This window comes from Oryzias latipes, chromosome 24 (genome assembly GCF_002234675.1).
Source record: "Oryzias latipes chromosome 24, ASM223467v1".
In the NCBI taxonomy this organism is placed as follows: Eukaryota; Metazoa; Chordata; class Actinopteri; order Beloniformes; family Adrianichthyidae; genus Oryzias; species Oryzias latipes.
The window spans coordinates 13,005,601-13,020,443 of NC_019882.2; the positions used below are offsets into that span (position 1 = coordinate 13,005,601).

Below are 14,843 nucleotides of genomic sequence, written 5' to 3' on the forward strand. Positions count from 1 at the left end.
GCCCATAGAGTTCCTTTTATTTGATTAAATCACAACACAGGGGAGTAGTGCAGCCATGTCATTAGGGACACAATACATGCTACAAAAGGATCCTTGTACAGAGTCGCCATCGCTTACATTTGGTATCTGATCAGCAACAATAGTGTTAATAGTCGTAATCGGAAACAACGGCTGGAAGAAAAGATGGAAAGATCTGAAGCCGGACGGAGACGATCAACACCACTGAGGGACAGTGATGGACTGGAGTGATTTCCTTATTTATTTGCCCCGCCCCCCCACGAGACTGTACGACAATGTTTCTACGAGTGCAGTTTAGCAATATATCAAGGTCAAGCAAAGCTATTGAAGTCGTTCTTAGGAGGTACCACACTTCACCCAGCGTCTCCACGGTTATGGACTCGCACAAAGAAGGGAGTAAAAAAAGTACAAAAAGGCTGATTGATAAAAGACAAGTGCTTTGAAAGGGTCGAGGAGGGCGAATTTGCTAGCCTCTTCAGATGAACACAAACGAGAAAGTCGCACACGCTTCGTCAAGCCTTTCCTCTTCGGAATGATATGCAACCTGTTAGCTGGTTGGGGGGGGGATTTGTTCCCAGTCTAATTCAGCTTTGTCATTTTTATTTGGCTGGTTTTTAGTTGTAGCTGCTAAAACGATGCAGTCCTCCACATTCAGCATAGGTTGCCTTGTAGTGTGTATTTCAACAGGAAAAGAGTGTTGTTGTTTTTAAAGCAACACACAGCACAGCTTATCTACAGGGAAACATGCTCCCACAGTTACAGCAGTCAAAAGAAAATGTCTGAAAAGGTCACAAATAGACAAACCCCCCCCCCCCCCCCTTTAAATCAGTAGAAGTCTCTCTGAGAGTCGCCGTGTTGCGTTGATAAGGCTTTCTGTCTTCAGTCGCCGGATGAAAAGGATATTTTTAAGGCAGAACCTAAAGGCATGCAAATGAACTACATTTCTAGTGTTTACTGACGGGACGAGCATGTTCTTGTTTTTGAGGGAAAAGTTTCATCTCTCCTAGTGCTAATATTTTCAGACCTAAGACGGGTACATCCTTGCGGGAATTTTCCTTCGGTTTAAATTAAATACGACGATGCGTCAGTAAAAGCTAAACAATAATTCGAGTATAGCGACAAATTTCAACGAAGCACATCACCGATGCGCGAGCTCCAGTAGAAGGAAACTGTAAGGAAAATACTTTGCACACTTCACATTTTGGCAGTTTATCATTAAATAATTTAAATATATTTATATGTATATCTATTTATATATATATATATATATATATTTGTGCGAGTTGATCATATGTATTGAGTGTGTGTATGTTGTGTCTGGTGTGAGTGTGCTCCCGCACAAGCACACTGTCTTGTGTTGCTTAGAGATCTTTTTAGAGCAAATGAACATTCTCATGCACACGAGTGTTTCAAACACAAGAAGCAGATCCGTTGAGAGGAAGTAGTCCAAGCATTTTTTTTTCATCTTTTGTTGTTGTTTTTTTTTGTTGTTGTTGGTTTTTTTTTTCAGTGGAAATAGCTGCAAACTGAATGGAACATGAAATTCTCTCTGTGCAGTCCGTGGCAGCTGGTGCGTGGAGCGCGCTGCTCGCCTATTTCTGGAGGTCGCACTGCAGCAGTAATACGATGGAGGGGTCGCTCTTGGCCGCCTCTTTGAACTCGTCCAGCGAGATCTGGTCGTCGTTGTTCTTGTCCATCTTGGAGAAGATCTTGTCCACCCTCTGCTGGGGTGTCAGGCCGTCCTCGTTCATTTTCATCATGATGACGGTGCCGACCATCTTGTAGATAGCCTGCGGGGATAGACGACGGGGGGGGGGGTTAAAGATGTCACCAACATTCATTCTTTAGTATTTTTATCCAAAGCCAAGACTCAGGGTGTCTAGTGATTTACAGAAGTTAAATTTTAGGATTTTTAAAACTTTTTTAACCCTTTAACACTAAACATCTGCCGCTAGTTGCCGCTGTTTATCTTTAGAAAGTATTTTCAGCCAATCAGAACCTGGAATCCTCCAATCCAGTAGCAAATAGAGTAAAAAACTAACAGAATGTGTAATCTAGTGCTTTAGGCGTAGGCGTATCTTTTCTTTAGGATTTTCTTCAGGTTTCAGATTTTCATTTCATGATTTTGGCGATACCCCTTTAGAGACCTGAAAAATGTTAAAAATGTCCCTCAAAGGCTTTGGTAATTGAAAGCACAGTGTAAATAAGGCAGGGAGTATTAGATACCAATGCAGTATCTCATGTTTTTAGTGTCTCCAGAAGACAAAAATCTGAATATTCTTTCAGATGTAGAAATTTCATAGATATTATGGTGGAAATTGGGCATGTCCAGATTTATTCTCACAAGTCAGTGGTAATTAATTGAGCCAAAATGAAGAATACTGATCCAGCCTAATGCTTGTTTGGTGTTAGCTACAGCTGGTTAGCTTGGTTTAGAGAACAGGCTGAGCGATGATTGCCAGATCCTACAGATCTAAATGAAAAAAGGCAATTCATCGCCCTCTCATTCTGTAATCCTTGTAGACATAGAAAATGAACTGAACAGTGATGGCGGCTGTGCTACCTCAATGATCTCCAGCATCTCCACCCTTGTGATCTTGCCATCTCCGTCCAGGTCGTACATGTTGAAAGCCCAGTTGAGTTTCTGCTCGAAGCTGCCTCTCGAGGTGATGGACAGCGCACAAATGAACTCTCTGAAGTCGATGGTGCCGTCGCCGTTCTTGTCAAAGGTCCTGAATGCGTGCTGTGCGAACTTGGAGGCGTCCCCATAAGGGAAGAACTGCAGTAGAAAAAGAAAAATCCATTTAATTTGTTATGTTTGAGCCATTTATTGCCCAAATCACTCAACATTTCATCATAATTGATATTATCTATATATCCTAAAATAAAATTTGGTACAAATTTTTCTTGTTGATTTCATCAAAGGGATAAAAACGATTTGGGTGGATCCCAGAGGGAGGGCAATAAATAACAAAAAGAAGGCATTCAAAATGAGAAGAGAAAAATGGTAAAAGATAAAAAAAGCTCCTACAGTTTCTTCGTTCTGCAGAACCGCAATGGAATACAAAAAAGTGCCCACCCATTGTAGATGGATGAACTACCCACGTTTTTTTTTTTCTTGCAGCAAACCGATCGACTGCAGTGAAAAGTTCTGAGAGTTCAGGCTGACAAGAGACGAGGAAAGGAAAGGAGAGGGAAGGGGAGGGCATCAAGCATCAAAAGATACAAAGAGAAGTAAAGAAAGGAGAAAAGAGTGACAAGAAAAAAAAGGAAGGGGGCATGGCAGCGATGCAGCACGTCTACAGGTTCATCTCCTGGCTAATTTGAGCAAGGGAGCCCCTTCAGACTTGAAAAGGGTACGTGAAACTGCCCGAAGGCACAAGATGCTTTTCCCCTTTAATGCGATTCGACTTGCTTCCCGTTCCCGCATGGCTCTGCCTCGGCTGAACGTCAGGAGAAAGAGGCGGGATGGAAAGAGTTGAAGGAAGGAACAAGGAAAAGACGAGAAGGCTGAGAGTTTGAAAGGCGCAGGAGGGAATGACGCATGCCAGAGAACGAAAAAGCAGGCAGTATGTCTTGACTCTCCAGCAAATTATGAAACACTTTTTGTAAGAGAATGACAAAGGGAAAGAAAAAGGGAGACAAAAAGCCTTTTGTTGTAGACTAAAACACTCACTAGATGGCACACGGTTACCATTTGAAAAACGAATCGACCCAGTCAAGCAACCATTTTCTCACACATTTAACTCATTCTCGTCTCGGTTTTATCTGTGGCTATTTGATATGCTGTTTGGACTAAACCATTAAGATGAAGCTAAACACTCGACAACATGGGGGCAGCCAGGGAATGGAACCATCCGTCCATTTTGATGCCAGCTTTTCCTTCCAGACTCACTGAAGCCCGACACCGAAACTTGTATTTTGTTAAAAGGAACATTAAAGCCGTCATGATCCTCTGCAAGCTGTCATTGGTGTGGATCCAACACTTAGGAGGGGTGATAAACTGACAATGCAGAAAAAAGAAAAGATGCTTTACTGGTTACATCTAAATAAATTACTTGAAAGGGAAGTTCAGGAGCACAACCACTCTGATCTTAGCCAGACAGATCCAACTATTATCTAAAGATTCATCCATGTATTTATCTAACATCCCTCCATTGCCAAATCCATCCTTCCATCCATCTATTGCTCCTTCTATTCAAGTATCCATCTATGTGCATTCATTTATTAATATATTGCTATATCCATTCAACTATTTATCCATCCATCCAGCCGTGGGGCGGCTGTGGTGCAGAGGTAGGGCGGTTGACGCGTGATCGCAGGCTCGGCTTCCGTCTTTCCCGTCCATGTGTCAAAGCGTTTTTGGGGAAGACACCAAACCCCACATTTACGTTTCTTCCACAAGCCCTCTCCCCTGCATTTGAGGTTCTACGCAACTGCTTCCTGAAATGTTTAAGATAATACTAAGAAATAAATTCATACCTGCATCCATTGACTAGGATTGACTTTCTTTTGTGTTTTCTACAGGCCCTTATTTAGAGAGCCCCACTAGGGTGCAGCGTAAGGAGTGTTATGTTGCTCCAAGTCCCTAAAATACATGGAAAACCAGGCTATCATCACATTAGTTCGTCTGTCCATATCTTTCTTATATGTTTTATGTTGAATGAAATTCCTAAAACACTCTGCATTTACCACGCAGGACACTGGTTTGTGGCCTGTTGAGGCTGCATTAATCTTTTTTTTTTCTTTTTATGTATGTCTCTTTTTCCATCTATCCATCCTTTTTTGTCTTTTATTTTTATTTTGTTGTTGTTTTATGGGGGTCATTTTTATTTCTTTGGTTAATTTTGGATCTTTGGTTGCTTTCACATTTAGGAAGGCAGTCATGGCTTTTGGCGGGCATTGCCCCCCCCTGCCCATTCCTCTATCTCGCCTTGGTTTTCTGTCTTTTCAAAGAGCTACTTCCACCATCTTTTACAAAGCCCACAGCATTTTCAAAGGGCACAGAAGAGAGTTTAAGGATAAATCAACAAGAAGTTGTTTTACGCAGTTTTATAGAAATTCCTTTGAAATTCTTTCTGATGATGTAATCCCTAGCCCTGCAGACATACAGTACATTTTGGGTGGACACAGTGACACCATTAACTGGGGCCACAGTGTCTGCTGTGGATTGTTGCCCTGCTCAAATGTTTGGACACTGTCTCATTCCAAAGCAGCTCACTTTCCATTTGCCATTTTTAATTCAGTTTACACAGAAACACATCAAAAAGCAGCAACTGTGTGGATGTGTCGTTATCTCTCCACAGCTTGGTCGTCATCCCCGACTCGTCTCGTTTGGTTTCCATAATTCCACTGCAGTGCCACAGAGCTGTGTAAACAGAGCCTGATGTTTCACGCATCCTTTTGTTAACAGCAGATGCAGTCCAGCCTGACCTTTGGTGGCGGCGGGGTCTGTGCGTATGGCTGTTTACATTACTTTGTGGAAGCGCAGCGCAGATACGGCTTTGTGGAGCAGAAGGCGAGGGCTCGTGAGGGAGGAATGATTGGGGAACGCACATAATCGAGCGTGTGTGCCTCGTTTGTGCACGTCTGCTCTTACATAAAAGCACGATGACATGCCAGGAAGCTACGGATAGTGAGCCAGAGTAAATCAGTGGTTCCACTGCGTCCGAGCCTGCAGGGTGGCTTGCACTGATGCACTGTGCACACACTCCTCTCTGCTCTGCAGAGCTCATTTTCACTCATCCTCTTGTGTTTCAGATAAAAGGCGTTTTAATATAAACCCTGTTACAACAGCAATACAATATAAGAGCGCATCTAGACAAAACCCTTACAGATAATGGATAGGGGGCTTTCTTCACTCACGCTGGTTGAATTACCTGCAGCTAATAATGGCTTTCCACACTTAAACAACAGGAGTTTGGCTTCAATGCAACATTTTATCTGCAGAATATCAGATGATGCTGCTGAATTGCACTTCCCGTTACCATGGTAATCAAGGGAGTGGTAAAACCCCTGAGTGGTGTGATGTTGTGGTGAACTGGAGCCTAATAACTCCGATCATCTTTTGATCTATTGTAAAAGCATTCCCAGAGGTCTTTTAGTCATAATTATGCCGTTTTTAGTTCAAATAAAAACATCAGACATCGTTTCTGCAGAGCGGCAGACAATGATTAGAAATTCACCTCTGGGTTGTGGGCGGGACTGTTGGTGTGGAGTAAGCCCACCCTAATTTCTCTTCATCCATCTGTTGAAACGCTCTCCTTACGGCCCCTCACAGACACAACGTCAATTGCAACAGAAATGAGGAGCAACATTGGAGCTATCCAGCTGTACAACTGTACAGTGATCTAGCGAGGTGACCAAAGCTTTTGCAAAAGTCAAGATCGTGATGCTAAAATTCAGTATTGAGATATGGCAAAGAGAATTTGCAAACACTTCAACATTCACTTCAATTCCTCTTTATATCAAACTTTGATCTAAATCAAAAGCAGAGAGTGATTCACTGCTGGTTGCCAGGTTTGGCACAGAGACCTGAGGGCTACCCTCTGCTCCATGTGACTCCATTCAAAGCGAGGCCGATAAACAAAACAAAGCGGGGGAAAAAGACAAAAAAACAGGGACCTGCTTGCTTATCTTTGCTTGACAGTGGTGGTTCCCAAATTGCTCATCTCGTCAGTGCCTGACAGATGAACCCACAGCAGCTTTGTGCACTTTGAAACAGCTTTTCATAAAAAATCAGCCCTGCCATGTTTCCTGCCAAGCTGAGGCTAAAAGACAGCAGCAGAGTGGAAGAATAAAATTGGAGACAAAGCCCAGAGAGATGTCGTGATAAAGTACCGCATGACAGCCTCTTCTCATCCTTTTCTGGACGTATAGAGTTTGGTTCATTGCTTTATATTGTGCCTCCATTACACACCACTAATCAAACCTCAAATTTTTCCCCCAAGAGCGTGGATTCATTATTCACTACTCCCCAGCCTTGTATGCATGTTTGCCTGAGATCCCAGCTCTGAATCTACATGGAGATGTTTGCAAGATTGCATAACTTGCAAAAGCAACAAAACGTGTTTTAGTAAAATGTCTAACTTTGTGAGTTTTCTCTCAAGTTGAGGGTGTGGAAAAAATACTTTCATGCAAAGTGAAGTAAAGTAACAGTAAAATAGAGATTATGAGTTTAAGTTGACTTTTTCCGTAATTTTCTTTGCTCCGATGTTGCTGTGTTTGAACACAGTGTGTAGAGATGAAGAGCAGCGGCCTCTCTCTTCCTCTTTCAGGTGCTGGCAGCTTGTCTGCTCTCTGGTGACTCAGCTTGCCTTGGGCATTACAAGCCTCTTTGACACAAAGTGCTCACTTCACTTCTTCCTCTGTCTTTTTGGAGGAAAAAATGACAGATTTAAGATATCTGTATTTCTCGAATTGAACAGATGGGAGAGATTTCATTAGTTTTCCTTTTTGAGTGTAATTTGAGAGAATCTTGCCTTTAAGACTCAGTATTTTTGCTGTTTTTAAAATGTTCTTATGACTTTTTTTCTGATGACGCAGGACATATGCAAAGAAAAATTAGCCTAAAACTGCATTTCTGAATATTTCTTTATTCAAATCATTGGGTTTAATAAAACCCCTTTCTCCCTGGCATCATTTTTGGAATGTTGTTGAGGTGCCAATTTTAGTCAATGAGCCCCCGTCCACTTCAAGCTACATACCCAAATTTTCCCCCCTGGGTTCAAAAATGTTCCGTTACAGCCCAGTTTAACTGTTCTTTTTCATAAAGCGCTAGGTCACAACCGCGATTACAGATGTGACAACACAAAAGCTAGAACCTTTTATATGGGGGGTGGAGAAGACTTTTAATGGGTGGAGAATGAGAACAGTAGAGTGGAAGGCCATTACAAGGTAAAGGATTGAAAATACATATTTTGAACGGTTTTATTATTGTTATTTTTATTCAAACTAGTTCTTTTATCAGATGTGCTTTTACTAACTCGTAAAGAAGCTTGTATTGATGATTTCTTAATCTTTGGCAATAATGATACAAAAATTGACTCAAAATATTGGAGGGGTGCAAGCTTTTTGCGGGTGGGGCAGCAATAAATAACAATAAATCCCAATATTTTAGTGGAATTTTAGGAGACCTGCTACAAATGAGAATGTGTTCCTAAAATGTGCAAATACTAAATTACCCCAACATGTCAGTGCTGTCTAACCCCCTCCTCTGTGTTTCTCTCCCAACATTTTCCAGAAATTTCTTTCATGTCTCACCCTCTTTGCCACCCCATATGTCTAATCCAGTCAGTCCAAGAAGGTTTCTGTCTGGCGTGCTCTAAAAATAACTTTCGCCATCACTGTAGCGCTGATGCCATTCTCCATTGTTCCCTTGCTAACAGCTTTTGAGAGGCATGAAATTCTTCCTGTCGACGTCGAACTGTGTCGTGCAGCAGCCCAAATACAGGAATCATTTTCTGCTTCAAGATTCCAGCAAACTTCAACAGACCAGCTCCACAAACTCTGGACAAAATGACTCAGCTTTGAGGTTACAAGTGAGGAGTTTGTGCAGTGCGCAGGAAGCCGAATCTGACGCTGAATTACTAAACTGTCATTTTCACAAAGACAAAATGTAGTTTTCCAAAATGTAGCCTCTCCGGCTCTTCAGAACGGGTGTTAATCGCTGAGTCTGTGCATATGAAGTGCACATTAAAAGGAGGTCACCATGGAGAGCTCAAATGTGTTAAAACGATCAGAGGCAGAAAAAGCTGGACACAGAAAAACAGAGAGCACTAATGGACAGATGGTTCGATGCAGAAATATGAATTGCTTTTGACCTCTCATCTGTTTTCTGGCCTCCTTGTGGCGCCTCCCTGTGGATTTGTATGTAATTGAATTATTCAGCAAATTTTGGCAAGTGCCACCTCTGCTGTGGAGGTGTGAGAGAGGAGGAGATGAAGTTAGAGAGTGCCTTTCAAAGCCCTGCGTTAGATAATTGGGTCTATTCTGGGGTAAAATCATATTCAGGTTGAGTTGCTGGGTATTACCATTAATGCATGCTCTGTCGCTGCTAAACGGGGAACAAGGTTATCAGTCTCAGAGAGATGCTTTCAAATCCCGTGGTGCAGAGGGATGCCAGCGAGAATGACCTTCAACAAGAGTTCAAGCCACTGTGTCAGTGAGCATCCACCCATAAAATAGCACTGAGGGATCAGTTATGGCAGCACAAATGATGCCAGTACATCTGAGTGTTTAAATGAGGACGCAAAGAATCTTCCTAAAGAATTCCGAATATGTACAGATGGAAAGGCTTCTCCTAGACTAGTATCATTAAGAAGACCTCTACTACTGGCTTGGTCACAACTGCCCTTATTGGCGGATATGGGCTGTCTGTGGGCAAGAAATGAGCAAACATGTTAGGGGCACACAGGTGGCTCACACAAAATATCAAGGTCGTAGACCGCTTGGCAAGCCCATGGAGTGAAAAAACACATATCTAAAACACAAGGGTAATTAATAGTAAAGTAGGTGTGTCGTACGGATTAATCAGGTTTTGAACTCCCCAAAATTCTGTGGACTAAACAAGTGCCGTTCACATGCCAGATCTTTTTAACCGGCAGACACCCCATGTCTAGTTGTAAGGGCAGACGGAGCTAATGCTCTACTAACGACTAGAGTGTGGTGTAAGGGCATCGGAAAAACAGCCTCACCAGTATGTCAGAAGTGACAATCGTAGATTCCATTTTCACTGAGCCTCAAGGGAACTGTAACACACATCTGCGCTGCCCTTAAGATGTGGACACTTCTCTCTAGGACCCTCCACGGGCCAGACAACCCAAAAAACGCACAGCACCTGTACAGTTAAAACCCCTGCACACATGCATGTGACTAGACTCTTATATGAGATTTGTTGAGGTTCCAACGACTTATGAAGTTTAGTAAAAGCTCCATGTTGTAGTATGTGTACCTCTTTTGATGGTTTAGTCAGGCATTGAACCCACTATAGTATGGGATAAAGATAAAGTGTATAATCCAACAATCTTTTTTCTGGTGTACAAAAACAAATGATTCAGATTATACACACTAATATAGGGATGGCTAAAGTTACATTGCAGGGATTCTTTATTGTACACATTTAAACACAGTTGTCACCTTAAAGACTAAAAATGGGACCTGGCCTGACACCTTTCTGCCTATCACATAGTTCCAAGAGAGGAATTAAGCAGTTTAATTACCAAATGGTCCCACAGAGGGTGACTGAAAATGGATTAAAACCACTGAGGCTTTAACTTTTGGCCACTTTTTAAAATGTCTATATGAAAGAAAAAAATTAATCCAATCTTTAACTATGGTAGCACAAAGTCATCTGCACATACCTTGGCAATTTTACAAAAAATAAAACTAATGAATGATTCCACTTTCTTGACTGTCTTTATTCTAACAAACTCACTTAAAGCCCATCTGGCACCAACAACCATACCATGTACAAAGTCACTTTAATCACCTTTCTTCCTCATTCTGATGCTCTGTTTGAACTGCAGCAGATCGTCTTGACCATGTCTAGAATTCCTGCTATGTGATTGGCTGAGGAGAAAATTGCGTTAACGAGCAGAAGCACGGTGCACCTCACAAAGTGGCCAGTGAGTGTTATACATCCCAACTTGGACCTGCTGTGCATCAGATACCCCCTGGTGCCATGAAAGGGTGCATTTGTAAGCCTCCCCCTTCAGCTCTAATGTGTACAGTAGTCAATGTATGACACAAAGTTACGCAATAACAAAAGCCTTAGGTTCCGGATGCTCTATGTTACGTGACTATATACTACACACAGTGTTTTCAAAGAAGTCCTACTGAAAAGTGGCAGGATTTCGCAGTCAGTGTTCCATGTCAATCTGATGTTGCATTTCAATCTTCTCTGTCTGTCTTTTGTCTCCAGTGATTAGGTACCATAAGCTTCCTCGCAGAAACCAGCTGTTGGCCAGATGATGTCAATGAGCTTCTGTCACTTCATTTACCAGCGTATCTCTTGGTCCTATGATCCGTCGATCTGCCCCCCTTTCTCTCCCTGAGCGGAGGGAGGCTATGACGAGTCTCCCCGCCAGTGGTGGACGCTCAAAGATCCGGGCACTCAAGCCACATCCGTCAGCAACACAAGCCTCTAGGCTTTGCAAGCGAGGTGCAACGGAGCGGAATCCATCCATACATGTATATTCAGGTCAGCAGCTGGGTTTTAGCAAGTGCCTGCATCACCACAATGCTTTTCAACATCAGCAAGTTCTTCTAAATGTTGGTTTTGTTTCATGTAAATGTAGCCTAAAAATGCATTTCCTTACAAATCGCAAATCAGGCATCAACTGCAATATTTGCTTTACATGGTTTATGTATCTCTACCTTTAAGAGGCATAACAAAGCACTGTTGACATATGCACTGAGAGCTTCAACCTTTTTTCATGCAACTGTGTAATCCGGCTGTCTGTGATTGTCTCTGCATGCATCGAACGGTGCAACAAAAAAACGCGCACCACAGTGACAAAATCAATCATGTTAGGGACTAAGCCAGCGTCATCATCCTCCTACAAATGGCTCACAGGGTGGCTGGCTTGTCAGGAATCAGAAATTTCACACAACGTGCAATTTAAGCGCCTGAATGCGATTTGGCACGGATGATTCTCTTCCACTTTAAAAGCAGGGACTGGCAGCCTCTAAAAGCGCGAGCACACGGAGAAATGGAATCTGCGGCCATTCACTCAACCAACCATTCAGTTGGACGCTTTATTCCAGGTTTCGTGATTTTTGTCAGCCTAGTCCAATAAAGTATCAGACCAAAACCCATTTATCTGGGGACAAAATTGTTAAAATATAAAACTCATCCACTAATATTGGTTTTTGTTTGTTATTGGAATTTCCATAAAAGATTCAACTGTTTATCCTCACGTAAATCTGAAAAAACTTTAACTCGATTTAAAGACCTACTTCTATGAAAACAGTTTTTTGTGTTTTTAACATCTCATGATGGAGGACAAATGTGAAGAAAATTAAGCATCAAATTGCATTTCAGAGTATTTCTTTGTCCAATAGTTGTAAATCAGAAGCAAAGAAAAAATGCAGTTTGAAAAAATATAGTATTTTAATGTAGAAAATACACTGGGTGGGTCACGAGCTTCCTGCTCTGCTCCATACTGATGCATCCACTTACAGACAAATACGTCCATGTACGTCTTTGTTTTCCTCGTCTGAGCTAGAATCTGGCTCAAAACTGTACGGCTGGATAACTGCAATATTGCTCACCAGTTTTTTGTCGCAGCTTAAGTTAGGTCGGGGTGTAGGGGCTGGAGAGAGTGTAAACAGAGAGCTAGCTCTATGTTGCTCTGTGTCAACAGTCCCGCCCACAACTCAGACGCGGATTTCTGGTAAACTACTGCCACTCTGCAAAAACTATGTCCTAGAAAATGATACAGGTTTTTTGATTATGGCTAAAATGGCATAATCCTCATTAAAAGACCACTGGAAACGCTTTTACAATAGATCAAATGTTATTGTTTTTTGAGTCCGGTTCACATGCCTATTAAGGTTTATGTAATTATTTGTTTTTTGTCCATGTTTTATACATATTTTAATTTTATTCCTTTTACATTTTATTACACTCCAGTGTTTTTCTCTGAGGGATCCTCCACATCAGTGACTGACCCTTCTCAGTGAGCGGGGACGCTGCAGTGGGATCTCCTGGGTCTGACTCTTTTGATCGGATCTGGGGGGTTCTGTGGTAGTGTTCTCCGTGAACTTGGGTTGGGGGGTCGCTGGTGTGGACATGTCCCCAAAATATCGTTTCCCCACGTCAGGACAAAGCCTGGTCTCTACATTCTATCATTTTTATCACTTTTTTATTTATTTATTCATTTATTTATTTATTTATTTATTGATGTGTGTGTGTGTGGGAGTGTGTGTGTGTGTGTTTTTGCGGGGGGGGGGGGGGGGGGGGGGTTGTTGCACGGTTTGTCTTGTCATCTTGTTTTTAAATTTTATTGTTTTTTATGCACAGCACTTTGAGTGACATATGTTGTTGAAAAAGTGCTATATAAATAAAGGTTGATTTGATTTGATTTGATGTGATTTTTTTACTTAAATACAACACTAAGAATTTTTACATGAAGGGCACCATCTTAGTTTTTGGCTGAGAAAATATTGGTACCTGCAGACAAAGGCATGGGTGAAAATTCAAATTTAATTCACAGAGCTACACTTGCTTTTCCTAACTCATTTTTGGATCTATTCATAAAAGTAACAGACACAAATACGTATGACCCATGACTTCAGCATTGTGCAGGTCACTCAGTGTTCAGCCTCCCGGCAGGGGGAGCTTCTGCAGAAGTGTCACAGCTGCAGGTCTGTTTTGTGTGGGCGGTGCAAAGGTGTGGGCCGGAGCATGAGTGGGAGTGTCACAGTGAAAAAGAAAAACAAAAAAAACATTCCAGTGCATGTAGACCAACTCACAGATATGCATCCCACTCTGCTGCATGACTCTAATGGCTAATAAATAATGTACAGCACTTGCTTGTACACGCTTACTTATCTCCCCTCTTTTTTGCTCCTTGCCTTCTACTGACGCAAACACGGCGTTTTGCCTCCTCCTACTTAACATATAACCCCCCCCCATCACCCCACAAACACACACTAGGGCAGCCGCTCTTCACGGGAACATCATGTCCCTCTAACGTGAGGTCGCACTTTTTTTTACTTAGTCGTTAAGATTTAAATACGCCAATCAAACTCAACAGGATAAACCCTGAACTGCCCTTTTTTTGTGTCTCATGTTGCCTTTTTTTGCCTGCATGTGCAGCTTTGACAAAACTGCCTCCTACGTCCCAGAACCCCAGAGTGTTTGTTTTCAGTGGATTCTTCCTGTGTATATTTTTTATTTTTTATGAAACCTGAAGTTACTCTGACAACATTCTTTCCCAGAGCACCTGGTATAGATACCTTTGTTTCTTCTAAACTGGTCTCGGCCGATGCGTGAGTGGAAGTGCATCGAGGACCGTACTGCCGGAGCGTGTCTTATGTAACAGAAGCCCCCTCTGCTCCTGAAGCATTTCCCGGCAGTGATAAAAAAGAATGAGGCGTACCCTTACACCGCTTAAGAGGGCTTTCTTCCTCGAGGCCTTTCGGGAAGTTAAGACATGCAGCCGCTTAATACAATAGAGGAACGTAGCAAATCACATTTTCTTTAAGGCATTTATGTCTTAAGAGATTGGAAAATAAAATCTTACAGTTTTTGAAGAGCCTCATTTCATAGAATGAAAAAGTAAAACGAATAAGATCAGTTATTATGGATCTTAAACTGATCCGAATCCCTCATTTTTCTGTATATATACTACACTTTAGTCTGTATGCCAATAAAATATTAATAGGCAGTTGTTCAAAAAGAGAGTTTATAAATAAATCAAGAGACTATTTCCACAGTTTCTAAACCTAATTTAAAAAATAAAGAAAACTTAAAATTAGTTTAGGCTAGCTTTTGAAAAAGCAACTCATAGACAGGGTTGCTAACCTGGAGACTTCACAGAGCGCACACCAAAAAAACAATACAAAAATCCCTTTTCTCCGTGTTGTTGGTTACTTTTAACATCTTACTTAGCCTAACCCTTCAGCTCCACTGTTGACATTTTTCAGAAAAGCAGCAGTTTACACTAGTGAAGTATTATACAATCGACGTAAAAGCAGCTTTGCCCCATTATGCAACACTTTACGTTAGTAATGTGTTGCATATCCGCACAAAGCAGCTTTTCTCACATCAGAATCAGCTGATTCACAGTGATCACGTAAACAGTTGAAGAGCTGTGGTA

General features: G+C 41.9%; 1 protein-coding gene across 1 annotated transcript in view; it reads right to left on the reverse strand.

Moving 5' to 3' along the window:
- The window catches only part of LOC101164199 (visinin-like protein 1), a 27,849-nt gene continuing 13,006 nt past the window's right edge, over positions 1-14,843 (reverse strand). Inside the window, exons 3-4 of the mRNA XM_004083666.3 lie at positions 2,582-2,797; positions 1-1,808 (exon numbers count right to left, since the gene is read on the reverse strand). Of these exons, the coding sequence (XP_004083714.1) occupies positions 1,611-1,808; positions 2,582-2,797 (414 nt within the window). The 3' untranslated portion in view covers positions 1-1,610. The remainder of the gene's footprint in view (positions 1,809-2,581; positions 2,798-14,843) is intronic.